Source organism: Talpa occidentalis, unplaced genomic scaffold (assembly GCF_014898055.3).
Source record: "Talpa occidentalis isolate TD23 unplaced genomic scaffold, MPIMG_talOcc4v2.1 talOcc4.2, whole genome shotgun sequence".
Taxonomy (NCBI): Eukaryota; Metazoa; Chordata; class Mammalia; order Eulipotyphla; family Talpidae; genus Talpa; species Talpa occidentalis.
Window position 1 is genome coordinate 73,565,565 of NW_023602073.1, and position 14,139 is coordinate 73,579,703.

At 35.7% G+C, this 14,139-nt stretch overlaps 1 protein-coding gene across 1 annotated transcript in view; it reads left to right on the plus strand.

The window, feature by feature from the left end:
• The first annotated feature begins 3,245 nt into the window (after positions 1 to 3,245).
• Positions 3,246 to 14,139, plus strand: part of MLIP (muscular LMNA interacting protein) — a 128,072-nt gene continuing 117,178 nt past the window's right edge. The window contains exons 1-3 of the mRNA XM_054698874.1: positions 3,246 to 3,375; positions 10,027 to 10,182; positions 13,157 to 13,543. Coding sequence (XP_054554849.1) covers positions 3,280 to 3,375; positions 10,027 to 10,182; positions 13,157 to 13,543 — 639 coding nt within the window. The 5' untranslated portion in view covers positions 3,246 to 3,279. The remainder of the gene's footprint in view (positions 3,376 to 10,026; positions 10,183 to 13,156; positions 13,544 to 14,139) is intronic.

Here is a 14,139-nt window from a genome sequence, read left to right on the forward strand (position 1 = left end):
CTCTTCCCTCCCTCCCTCGGATCCTGCTCCCTCCTCCTCCCCTGCAGGATGTCTCCAGTTTATAATTGTCCCTTTTTGCTTTCTTGTGTTTTGTACTGTTATTATTTTTTTATATTGATGTCTTATTTGGTTCCCCTATATTCCTGCTATAAGTGAACCATTCTCAAAATACTGTCCTTCCCCTATTTTAGAGTAGATTAGATGCTACATGTATATGGATTAGTTTTTGGGGCTTTTGAGTCTATCCCACTGATGCATATAGCCATTTCTAAGATAATACCATGTTGTTTTGAATACTGTTGCTTTTGTATGAAGTCAGGTAATGCAATACCTCTGTTTCTCTTTTTCTCAGGGCTGCTTTTGCAACTGGAGTTCTTTGGTGGTTCCATATAAATTTCAATATTTTTTGTTCAATTTCTTTGAAGAATATTGCTGATACTTTGATGGGGATTACATTAAATTCATAAATCACTTTGGATAGAATACTCATATTGATTCTTCCCATTCATAAGCATGGGTTATTCTTCCATCTCTTATATTGCTAACTCCATTAGTAACATCTGAATGTTCTTATTTGCATAGATTTTTTAACATCCCTAGGTCTATTGGCAGGCATTTAATTTTTTTCAAAGCAATTATAAATGGGATATAGTCTTGATTTCTTCTTTTATTTCTTTTCTTTTTTTTTTGGTATGCAAAAATCCTCTGGTTTTTTTCATGTTCATTTTGTAATCTGCTAGTTTGCCACATTTTTTTTATTATGCCTAGTAACTCTTTGATGAAGTCTTTAGGATTTTTCTGTACATACTATTATGTCATCTGTGAATACTGATAGTTTCATTTCTTTTCTGACTTGGATCCTTTTTACTTCCTGTGTGTGTTTGATACCTCTGGCCAAAATCTCTAGTACTAAGTTAAACAGAATTGGTGACAATGTACATGTGTAATTTTTTAAGTTAAAAATTATGACTTCTATCAACATAAAACACAGCCTGTAAGATAATTATTAACAAAACAAAAGAAAGAAAAAGTTGCCAATATGACACAGAGCAAAAGAGCAAAATCATAAAGTAATGGGTTAATTTATCATGTGGTAAAACGACTCAAGGAAGAATCATACTTCCTCTGCCAAGTTTTTGCCAACATGCATAAATACTGCTTTATGTTTGGGGGAGGTAATGGTAGAAGGAAAAGATCAAGATACAGGAAAAGAAGAGACTCATAGTTGTTTAAATCCACATAGAATAAAAAACTGATTGAACCATTGGCAAAGGACCGGGTTTCTTTTCCCTCAGGAGCTTATACTCTAGAACTTTGAGATGAGTGGTCTCTAGGATATATTACTGCCACCCTTTGATATTTGGAGATTGTGTATTTACTCCATTTCTATTCCCCAATAAGTAACATCAAGAAATACCTTAATTCAAAGTTTTTGGTGATTTAGATCTGCTTTTCTAGTCTTCACCTTTTTGTTCTCATTTATATTATTTTCCAAAATTAGAAACAAAGGCATTTAAAGGAGCTGGAAATTTTAAACATTTGTATGACATGGAATTGTCTTTACATACTGAATTTAACTGCAATTCTCACAAAAACCCTATGAAATAAGTACAGCTCCCACCCACATTTCACAGACCAGAGGACTGAGTTTTTGAAAGACTGGCTAACTCCTTCTAGATCCCAGACCAGTGAACAGTCTGACTCCAGGGCCCCACCTTTAAGACTGCACCTGCTACCTGCTGCTTACTGCTGGCCTGATAGCTGCCTCCTTTCGGGCTCTTCTCTGTGCTTGAAATGAATGCTTTTCAATTCCACCTTCGTATGTTCCCATCCCCTCATCCCTCTAAGTGCAACCCATATGACACTTTTTCCTTGAATTACTCCAGGTGGCTATGGTCCCATTACTCCAAAAATTCTTCAAAGTATTTGCTATTCAAAGTGTCACAGCCCCAAAGCAAGGCATCACAAGGGAGCTTTTTGGAAATGTGAATCTGAATCTCCCACCCAATATAAGATACTGCATTTAAATAAGCTCTCCGGTAGCTTATATGTAAAGTTTGAGAACTACATTATTGGACTTTTTTTTTGTATTGTATCTCTATTGTGGATGAATGTATTTCTGTGTACAGACCTATTTTATATATTCAATTGGACTGTAAGCTCTAATTAAAGGAAGATTTTTTTTTTTAGGTATCCATAATTGTACATAGCATAAAAGAAGGCACATAATTTGTTTTGTGGTATAACATAACACTTAGACTTAGAAATTTTTATCATTTCTAGGTCAGAAAGTATTTGGAATAGTTTGCCCTTGGGTGCTAATAGAAGCACCTTTTGTAATTATTTTATTTTCCTAAATTCAGGCTTTTGAAAGACTGGAAATATTAAGAGGCATCTTCTAGATCCCTAAAATGAAAATTTTTCTTTCTGGAAAAGCCTTAGGTCTATAACCAGTCCTTGGAATAGAACATCTTTCATTACCAAAGCACAAATATAGATACTACAGTTTGGGGGAAAAATCAATACTTAGAAAATAGAGATACAGAAAGCTCAAGACTTCTATCATTGTCATGTGTAAAATTTGAGATTTATTTCTCTATCGACAGGACACTTGCTGTCTTCCAGGAACCTTGGAATGGAATTTTGTTTTGAGAACTGTTTGATTCCAAGCTTTAATCTGGAGCTAATTTGTTTAATAGCAAAACTTCAGTCACTACAGATGCTCCTGTATCATTACTTGCTATTTATATGCCAAGGACCAAAAATTAAAGCTATTGATTTTTTTTTAAATATCACTGTGGTTTCCAGTTCTTTATTTAGACACAGTGTTTGCATGTATTTCTATCTCTAAATGTTCTCTGCAAGTGTGTCCAACTGATCACTGAGATTGACAGATGCTTGGGCCCTTCAATCAGCCTTCTCTCCGCTCACAATCTGGCTCCTCTCTTCTTTTCCCAGAATGTATAATTGGAATACATGCGTGAAAAGAAAAGAGGGCAAACACATATAGGTTGCATTTTTTTTTTTTCATTTTTACTGGCTCCATTTCAACAGTCAATATGACCTCTTATAAAGTTCCAAGTCTAAAAATTGTGGAAACATAAATCTGCTCTTTAGAGCTGACAACAGTTTTAACTCAGGGAGGATTCCACTTTACCTCTTTTTAGAATTCCTTTTTTTTTTTTTTTTTTTTGGTGGGTGAGTGTGTGTGTTGTTTTAGTGAGAAGCTCCCTTCCCACCTCAGTCATTGGTTTGCTCACTCCCTTATGTGATGAATCAATGCTTCCAGAACGGGGGCTTCCGAGTGACTGCGGGAACAATTACTTCCAAATGAACTCGTGCATCTTAGCAGGAAGCTCTCAGACCACACCCCAGGTAAAAGGAAGTCTTTGCTTAATGCTTTCAACAACTTTTAAAGGCTGCGCACTGTGGTGTTGGCTGTAAGAGGGCTTGAGGGAGAGCTGCCCGGGTGTAGATAAATTTAACTGTATTTCAAAATGCAATGTTATCTGCGGTTAGTGGAAAGGGCGAGCAGATAAAGGCAAAACTGCTTACTAGAAAACCAAAGAAAATGCCCAGGACTGCTCTTGGTGTAGTGTTAATGCTAAGACACCCTGTAATGCCTCTTCTCAACAGGAGGCTAGTGGCCATCTGCAAGCGTGGGTGTCAACATCGGAAGAGAACTTTCAGGGAAATAGAACGAACGAAGGCATTGCAGCTCCAAACTGAGCAAGGGAGCTATAGCCTGCACGACATAGGGGAAACCCATTTTTAAAAATTATTTTTCAGCTGCCTGGTGAAAAGGTGACAGTCTCAGAGATTTGGAGCCTTTCAAACCATATTCAATTCTTTTAAAGTCTAATTTCTATTATTAAAACAGTTTCCAAAGGATAGAAACTAAGAAGTGTTTTTAAACGGCATCGACAACTGAAAGTGTTAATTGGCATTTAACAAATGCAATGGTATTAACATGCATCTGTTTCTGCTTTGTGTGGAAAGTGATTTTTCATCACCATAGCAATTCATTTCTGGGTGCCTCTGGAACAAATGTGCAGTGGTTCTTTTTTCCCCTTGTGAAACAAGGGAATCAGAGGTCGGTTGGATAACACGTGGCTCTTCAAAACTGCTGCACAATGTAGCTACTATAAATTTTGAATCTTTTTCCAAATGGAATTCTGTGCAAAAAAAAATTCTGTACATCCTTGGTATGATAAAAGGATACTAGGGTAAAGGTGAGGAAAAGAACTGCCTGCTAACACTGTCCTGCCAGCTTAAAAGCAAATGCCAAACTGTTGCCCCTTTTGTGGTTGTTGTTCTGAGGATATATGTGTAGGCAGGAATTTATCCCTGATCTTGTTCTCTAAGAGTAGCTTAGGAAGAAGAATAAATCTTTAGTCCTGTTAGATTCTCTGTTTTATGTTACTCTTGAATGTCATCATGTATTGGTTTAACTAAATAAAATAAAAATTGTCCTAATACTGAAGAACTTTTCTGTAGGAGATGGATGTTTCTGTGGGAAAATGTAACAATGAAGTAGGAAATAATATTACTTATTTTCAGTTGCTTTTCTTGTCAACATGGGGTAATATTTAGAAATTCCTTTGAGAGCATTGTTATGAAAGCACACCTTATTCATTGGTGCATCAGTTTTGGTCAAACTTCATTTCTATATTATTCACTAAAATTATAGCTCTTCACCTTTAAAAAAGCGATAGTTAATGATGTGTCAATAGTAAAGATCTATTTGTATTTTAGAGATAAAAATTCTATTGAATTCAACAAATTGTGCAAGACTTTTAGAGAAGCAGATTTTTATTATTGTATAGGCTTTAGAAGGCAAAGTCACCACCTCTAATGATAGTTATATATATTTCATCACCATGGGGCATTTATGCTCAAGTCTTACATGTATAAATTTCATTTCAAGAGAACCTAAAATCTGTGGTTATCATGTGGGGACATGGGGTCAGGCCTACAGAAACTGCAATGAGGTTTAATCTTACCTCTTCTTTGAAAGAATTATCTTAACTTTCTGCCCAAATGAAATTCTATAATGAAATAGCTGACGTGCTCTCAATGATTTCGTTGCTAGAACCCTTCTCTATCCATCATGATATTAAAGAGGTCAGCCATATAAAGAAATCTCCATAGAGGATAACTCCTCTAAAATGTATGTTGTATGTTGCTGATAAGACTAGTTTGCCAAATCTCATAAGGGATCTAATGTTGCTTCATACAAAAAGTGTTATTATTTTCTGATAGTAAACTGTAACCTGGAAATTATGACTTGACTACAGAGGGGAAATGCATTATTTATAAACAGAAGAGAATGTTAAAAAATTACAGTGAACTTGAAGAGTTTGTATATGTTATACATAGGTATATGTATTTTATATACATATATAATACATATTCAATATTACTTATAAAATATGCATTGTTTCTAGAAAGCGTAGGTGTTTTAGTTTTTCTTAGTTACTAGAAAGTTATACCATATAATTGGTGGTCCAAAGTTATTCAGGGAGTTCTGTGATTTGGATGAAATCTCTTATGATGAAATATAGTTCTCTTTGATTTTGTGTATACAAAGAAAATATCCATTTAATAATTTAGCCCTAGATGGTTTGTTCCAGGTACCCCCGACCCTACTCTCTTATTATGCCATAGTGCTATCAGTCTCTTTCCAGTCTGACCATTTTGTCACCCAGCATAGCTTTCTGTCTGTTTTTTTCCTTTTAGTAAGGATGGCCCTCTTAACATTCTTACTTCACATTCTTTGACTTTCACAAACTCAGTGCCCTTCTTGTTCTTCATCCCAGATTCTCAACTGAGGGCCGAAGACTACACCTAAATACTTACCTAGAATCACCAGACTTCTAATCCCAAGCTTTCACATACCATACGAGGACCCCAAGCTCTTCTTTCAAGCACTCATCAGACTATCAAATCAGGAGAAATCTAGTCTCTTGGCTCTGAAAGTTCTGATTCCTCACCTATCCAAACTGAACCCCATGATTGACAATTTGTCCTACTCTCATCAGTTAGCCTCAATTTCCTTACCCTGGTAATACCTCTGTCAAAATGATCTCCAAACATCAGTTCTATAAATGCTACTTTATAGAAGTTGCACTTTCTCTGTTCTTTGATAGGAAGTTGAGTGTCCTGGGAGAGTATATCAAATAACCAAACTAACGGTTTCACTATAAATTCATAGATTTATATTTGTGCTGGGCCGCAGGGTAGTCTGTCAATCCTTTTATCTGTTTGTGGTCAAGATTCTTCCCTGTTGCTGTTCGTGATGTTCTAGATTTGTCTGTGTTTCTTAAAATCCCATGTCACCTTTGCTACTTCTTCATGGTTACTGTATCACTTAATGTTAGCATTTGAAGGGTTTAGTTGGGCTCCTTTTCTTTTCATTTGTGCTTATTCTCCTTGGTGATCTCATCTTGCCTGGTGGTTAAAATACCATGCATAGGTTAACAATCCTAATAATTTTATCTTTAGTACTAGCTTTTCTGTAAACTTGACTTCTATATCCACATTTCTACTTAGATGAATATTGGACATATCAAATTTTATCTTTATTCTCAAACCAGCTTTACCTGTGGTTTCCCCCAATCTAGTAAATAATATCATTTCTTACAGTCATTCGGCTAAAAAAATTGTATTAATCTTGACTCATCTCTCTATCATATTTCACATCTAATTTTTTCAGCAAATTCTGTTTTTCCTTTACAGTGTAACCAAAATCTTAACACTTATCACTATTATTGTAGCATCCTGTTTGACTTAATGTTCTCTCTTCATAGGTTATTGCAATAGCCTTATAGCCAGTGTTCATAATACTTAATATTATTGAAAATACTCTATTTTTGACATATTATTATGTTTATGGTCTCTTTCCACTGGAATGTAAATTTATTTAGGGTAGAGATTTTTGTTCACTCTTATATTATCAGTCCGTTGATTAGAGCCTGACATTCAGTAGGTATTTGATTAGACCTTGAATCAATGGAAGTAAGTGAAATAAACAAGTTCAAATGAGAGTTCATTTTAGGAGAAGCATAGTAGCAGGACTGAAGACCACACAAAAACATAAAGATACAGGTGAATAAGTAGATATACTCATGGCTATCTTAGAAATTCTCTTCTGATTACTTCAGTGATCTTAGTAAAATGAGAAATAAAGTCATCAGCTCAGAATAAGAATGAAAAAGAAGTTATTAAGGGTTTGGAGAAAGAGGAAAACACATATAATTTCTAGGTGAGTGGGGCAGTGAATAGGCTATGGAGTTATCATATGATTATAGAGGAGCTTTGAGTGGCCTGCTTAAGCCTGTCATATATTTGAAGTTAAACCAGTAAGTATGATTGTTTGATTTCCCCCAGTCACATTTACCTCTGCAGGAGTAGGGTAGGGTAGGTGCTAGGTGGGGGTTACATTTATTGAGGGCTGTGACTCACACAAATGAGAATAGTGATATGAAAGAGGACAAAGCATTTGAAGGGTTGGCATGTGAGTAATTGTGGTCAAATCAGTCATTGATACTTATGAAAATAAAGAAGTACAGGAAAACATAATTTTGGAAGGATTTAGAGATTTTCATGCAGGTGAGGTCTGCTAAATGTTGGAGTTGGAGTCCTAGAGGGACTTGTACAGAAAGAAAAGGAGTGAACAAGAAGAAAAAAAACTATATGGAGGGGATGTGGCCATTGGACTAGACTATGAATGTGAGAGGCAAGGAAGAGGAGAGTTCAAGGATACACAATAGTGGAAAATCTGTCTGTGGAATATTATATTGGGTATTTATAAAAATCATAGAGTTAGAGTGAAATGAAACGGGTTATGGAATCTTTAAAGAAAGAACAGATAACTGTGACAAGGAGAGATATGAAGTGCTGTAACCTGGTGACATGAGAATTAAAGTAGAAGTTTTTAGATAAGAGGGAAGAATGGTCCAGAAGCAGGAAGAACAAGAATGAAGGTACTTCTATTTCCAGGCCGACTTCCAGTGTGAGATAACACAGTGGCCACTGAGAGAAATTCTTGTGAGACAGAGTCCTTCAGAGGCAACCAGGTTTAGTTACTAGAAAAATTTTTAGAGAAGAGGTTAAGGATATGGAGGATGTTTGACTGAATCCCAGAAAGTGTACAATGAAAAGGTTTCAAGAGTTGGAACAGGGTACAAGTGGGGGAAAAAACTAGGCATGTGCATAGGACAGAAATTGAAGGATGACTCAGAGACTTATGTTTCTCACAGGGACTGATGTAACCAGGTGAAAGGCATGCCACCACAAGGCTTTAGGGGTCCAGACATAGAAAGGTGGCCCAGCAGAAGGGAGAGTGCCATGGGGTCTTGGTAGGACCTATCATATTTCCTGTGACAGAGGCATGAATGTGGCAGAGGGGTGGTGTAACTCTAACTAACACTCACCTTTCCCCCACTCCACCATGTTCATGAGCTTTTCTTTGTCTTAGTTAAATTTCATTGGTCAAAAAGGAGGCCATGTTCCTTGTCTTGTTCCCTTAATTTAGTTTGCCTGCTTTCTCTCGGTCTTTGCTTTATTTTACTCTCTAGTGGTTCTTTATTTTTTTTTAAGACTTATTCATTTATACATGCAAGAACTGGGGTACAGGCCAGAGGTGTGGGGCCCAAAGGAATCACCAGACAGAGTGGGGAACAGAACAGGCAGACTGACTGAAATATACTGCTAAGGGGAGCAGCAGGTGAGACTGCTACTGCACTATGTGGGTAGCTCCCTGGCCAGCCGGGGATCGAACTGGTGCTGAAGAGGCTGCAAATAGCTTCACAGTGCTGTGCTTAATCCCTTGTGCCACCAGGGAGGCCCTCTCTAGTGGTTCTTTTCCTGAGTTTGTAGTTATGTTTGAATCTTCCACATAACACCAACAACTAAGGCATTGCTTTGAATCTGCTCCTCTCTAACCACTCTTAACCTTTCTTGTTACATCTAATTCAAATATGAAAGGAAAATCTGCAGCAGTGCCATCTTCTTTTTCTCCTTTCCTATTTAGTTCTAAATGATTGCTCTTGGCTTTCTGACCTTGTCTCTAGTCTTATGTCATTAAAAACCAGAATTATCTATCTAAAATTCTTTTTTTTAATCTATCTAAAATTCTAATGTGACTATGACAGTTCCCAGTGTATAGTTATAGTGCTTTAATAATTCTCTGTTGTTAATTGGACAAAATCCATGCTTTATCCAGCCTCCACTGCTGCTTTTTTCCCATGCTTTTACTGTGGTTTTCTCAGTCTGTGATATCCTTATCTTGTTTTTCACTGAGACTTGAATGTCAGGTGTTGCCTTTCACAGAGATTTCCAAGTTGGGAAAGCACCCCACATCACTTTTCTGTTAGTATTCTGTGCAAACCCTTTTCCTACTTGTGAGTGGTCTATTGATTCTTTCCTATTTGTCATTGTATCACAAAATCCCGAGTGCCTGCCACATAGTCAATACTTAAAATCAGTTTTGAATGAATAAAAAATGATTGGAGAAAAAGGTATATCCTTGAGAGCAGGTGTGACTATCCTGATAGCCAGTAAAGCATACTTTCAATTTAAAATCCATATTTTGGCATTCTCTTTAATGATAAATATTGCAAGTTTCTTGCTTGGTTGATAAATATGAGTCAAATTGAACCTCCCAATCTGGGGTTAAATGGGTAAAAGTCAATTTTGAAACAGACCAGATGCTGTGTTTGTGATGGGTCTACTGAGGTCGAGATGACTGGTAATATTCCAGCAGATCAACTTTTAGCCCTGCTGTTACATTGCCCTCCCCTACAACAGGATCTTCCTTGGGTTGAATTGCTTGGTCTGATAATATGGTATCATAAAAAAGGGATACACTGGGACTATTTTTATAGCTGTTTTCTTTGGCAACCATACACATGATAACTGTACGATAGGCAATTTATCAAAATAAATGAGATAAACGTCATGTTATATAGAGTGAAGATAAACCTTTGACAAGACTGAACATCTAATTTATTACATGTCTCATAGGTCTCGCCTGGTGATTCTGAAGCCAAACCTCTGATCTTCACATTTGTCCCCACTGTCAGAAGACTACCAACCCACACTCAGTTGACTGACACCTCTAAATTCCTTGTTAAAATTCCTGAGGAACCAAGTGATAAGAATCCAGAAACTGTAAATAGGGTAGGATTATTTTTATTCTTTTTTTATATCAAGCCATTAATATTAAATTATCCATAAATAATGATTCAGAAATTTGTATGAATGTTTATTTCCTCTGCCTAATGTGAGACGACTGAAATCTAAGGTTGGCTAAAAATATCATTATGTGTAGGAACTTAAATGTTACCAAATCCCAGGTTCTCTCTAATAGGTTGCCTTAATCCTTTTGAGTTGGCATCTGATTGTTTGCTAGTCACATGACACATTCTACCTCCTGGCTTCTCTCCTTCTCCCAAATGTATCTTAAAATACTAAAAGCAAATTTTTGAAAAGTTTGCATTTATCTTGAACAAAAATATGAAACAGTGAGATGTTATTTTGAATGCAGTAAGTTAGCAGTGTTAAAAAAATGTAATACCCAGATGTTAGGGCAGTTGTGGAGATACTGGCATGCTTATACTTTGCTACTAGTTTTGCAAATTTGTATAATTTTAATAGAAAGCCATTGTCTATAATCATAAAACTCCTTATAGCCTTTCATTAATATAGCTCTTATAAAAGTATCCCAAGGAAATAACACAAAAGAAGAAAACTTGTATGCAGGAAAGTAATTAGGGGAAAATAAAAAGAGCCTATTATCTTACAATAAGAGAAAAGATAAGAATAGGGTAATACATCACATCGACAAAGCTATAATTGCAGTAATTATATAATCCATGACAATGTTAACCTTAAAATATCGAGTGATAAAATAGGTTGTAAAATTATATTTATCTCCTATTATGCCTCTTTAAAATGAGGTCAAGACAGGAAATGCAATTTAAACAAATAAGTAAGCAAACCTGAAATTGACTTGTGTTAGAATAATGACATTTAGCTAAAAAATATTTTTTTCTTTACTACTCAGAGAGGGCAAGTGGAAGGGGAGAGATAAGAACAAGGAGGGGAGGAAGCTCAGTGGACTGTGGTGATGGGTTTTGGGTGATTTGGTGATGGGTAAACTATGGTGGCAATACCTGATGGGGGTATCCAAATATTATCTTGATGAAAAATAAATTTTAAAAATAAAATTTAAAAAAATGTGTTTTAATGCTGTCTTATAATAAATAAAATGTGATTTAGGGGAACTTTGTGCTGTTTTTGAACCAGCTGGCAGGGGGTCAATTAATCTGATTCACCTTGTTTATGTGAACATATCTTATCTAGCAAGTGGTAATACATGTGTCATCCTAGGATTTTTCAATGCTATTAAGTAATTTCAAAGACTAGTGGGGACAAATTATTTCAGAGAAATCCTGATTTCCTGAATAAGTCACTTACAGGAAGTTTTTCTCTAATAGTACTCAACTACATATATCAATATTAATGGAATCCATTGTTAATAGGTGCTCTAAGTATTTGGGACAGTAGATAGGTGAATCATTCTTGGGCGCAAACCTCCAAAATATCCTAGGATGATGACATTCATCTGCTGATTGCTATGATACACACATAACTATAACTGAAAGATTTTCCTTTCTATTTTTAAAACAGTTCAATATTATAATAGAAAAGGTAAAGAATTCCTTGTTCATTCATATATTTGTCAATAATTTGCTGAATACACTGTGTATTTAGCAGTCGCGGGATTGGATTCTGAGTGAATAAATTTGACTCATGTAAGTTGTTCTTGGGGAGGCAGACAATGAAAAAAGTGAAAAGTCTATACTGGAATCTCAGGTGGTAATAAATGCTGTAAAGAAATACATTAAAATAAAGGAATGAGAATGATAGGTTATGAGGGAAGGGGATTATTTTAGATAATTAATAAATGTTTCTAAAATTAAGTTCAAAATAGGCCATTTTATTTATTTTGTTACTTTACCTAATATGTAGTCTGACTTTGAATCCTTTTGTTTTTCATTAAAATTTCTTTCCAATTTGTATTTTTGTTACTGTATAGTTATTATCTCCAATCAGAGACAATTTGTGTTTTATCTTGATTGGATCATCATTAGCTGAAAAAAATCTGGAATGGATATGTAAAATCAACTCCTTAGTTTAGTTATATTTCATCAATGGTTTGATAGCTACATATACACAACACACACACATTAGCAAACATTAAATTGACTACCATAGTTGAAATTTAATTTCTTTAGTGTCTTCTTTAACTTCTACTTCAGAGAAATGTTCAATTTAAGAGAAGAAAGTAATCATAGTGTAGTTCTTTGTATATTTTAGATATCAGTCCATTGTCAGATGTATGGTGTGCAAATAATTTTTCCATTCAGTAGGGTGTCTTTTCATTGATAGTTATGGTTTCTTTTGCTGTACATAAGTTCTTTAGTTTGATGTAGTCCCAGCTATATATGTTCTCTTGTGTTTTCTTTGCTATTAGGGATGTACCCCTAAAGGCATCACTACAGCTTGTGTCATGAAATGTTTGCCTATGTTTTCTTCTATGTATTTTATTGTTTCAGTTTTTTACATCCAAGTCTGATTCATTTTGAGTTGATTTTGGTGTATATTGTGAGACTGTGGTCTAGTTTTATTCTGCATGCTGCTACCCAGTTTTCCCAGCACCATTTATTGAAGATTCTATCCTTGTTCCAGTACATGCTTTTGACTCCTTTATCATAGATTAACTATCCATAAATATGTGAGTTTATTGCTAGACTCTCAGTTCTGTTCCATTGGTTCGTATGTCTGTCTTTATTCTAGTAGAAGGTTGTTTTAATTATAGTGGCTTTGTAATACAGTTTGAGGCCTGGGAGTATAATCCCTCCATTTTCTTTCTTCTTTGTCAAGATTATGTTTGCTATTCAGAGTCTTTGTGATTCCATATGAATTCCAGTAGTTTTGCTCCAGGTCTTTGAACCATGCCTTTGATATTTTTATTGGGATTGCATTGAATCTGTATATTTATGCAAGTTAACTTTTTTATGTGTACATGCAAATAAGAAGCATTTATCATACCAACATCAATACTCTTATGTCTTTACATTTATTTCAGTCTAATTCCAATGAGTACTTGACCTTGAATGCTGGGAGTCAACCAGAGAGAGACAGAGGGACACTGATTTATCCTTCAGAGGTCAGTGGAAAGATTTCACAAGAAAGAGGTTTCAAAGCAGACAAATCTCAAGGAATGCAGCAAAGTGACCTCTTCAAAGCTGAATATGTCTTTATTGTGGACTCTGAAGGGGAAGATGAAGCTACAACCAAGAAAGCTGAACAAGGTCCCTCAGTGGGAATGGGCACAACAGTTACTCGGCCCAAGTCTCTGCCAATCTCCTCCAGTTTGGCCTCTGATGTAGTTCGCCCCAAAACTCGGGGTGTAGACCACCAGGCTCCATCACATCCTGAAATTCCTCCTGGGATGCCCTCTCAGCAAAAGCAGGTAGGTTTTTGCTCTTGTCATAGGAAAAAATAATTGTTAACATAATCCTTGTTGTTGGAGACTGTCTGAAAAGGCCTTCCTATTCAAGTGATATAAAAACTCTCAAAAAAAATGTTAAACCAAAATCACAAGATCATAAATCATCAGAGTGTATATATAGAATATACTCATAAGACAGAAAGGATTGTACAGTTATACTGTGAGTTGGCTGAAGAAAAAAAGTAAATCATTTAATGAGTGGAATTGGAGGAATATTACCTCATTCTTTTGACTCAATCTTGGCGAAGGTTAATATTGGAAGTTTCTTAGGAGAGTATTTGGTGAGCTAGGTGCATCAGGAAGCACATTTCAGATATGAGAAGGATTCAGTGAAATGATATCAAAAGGATATTAGATATTAGATATTTACTTTCAAACTAGTAAAGGAACGCACTGGGAAATACGAGTATGTAGGGAAAATAATTCTCTTCCTCTCTGTGTCTTAAGGAAAATAACTATTGTGGTCCAGGAATTCACCAGGATAGGATGACCTCTGAAATCAGAAGATCTCACCCTAAAACCTAGCAGGATGGCTGAATGGTTCTTTGAAGGTGGTG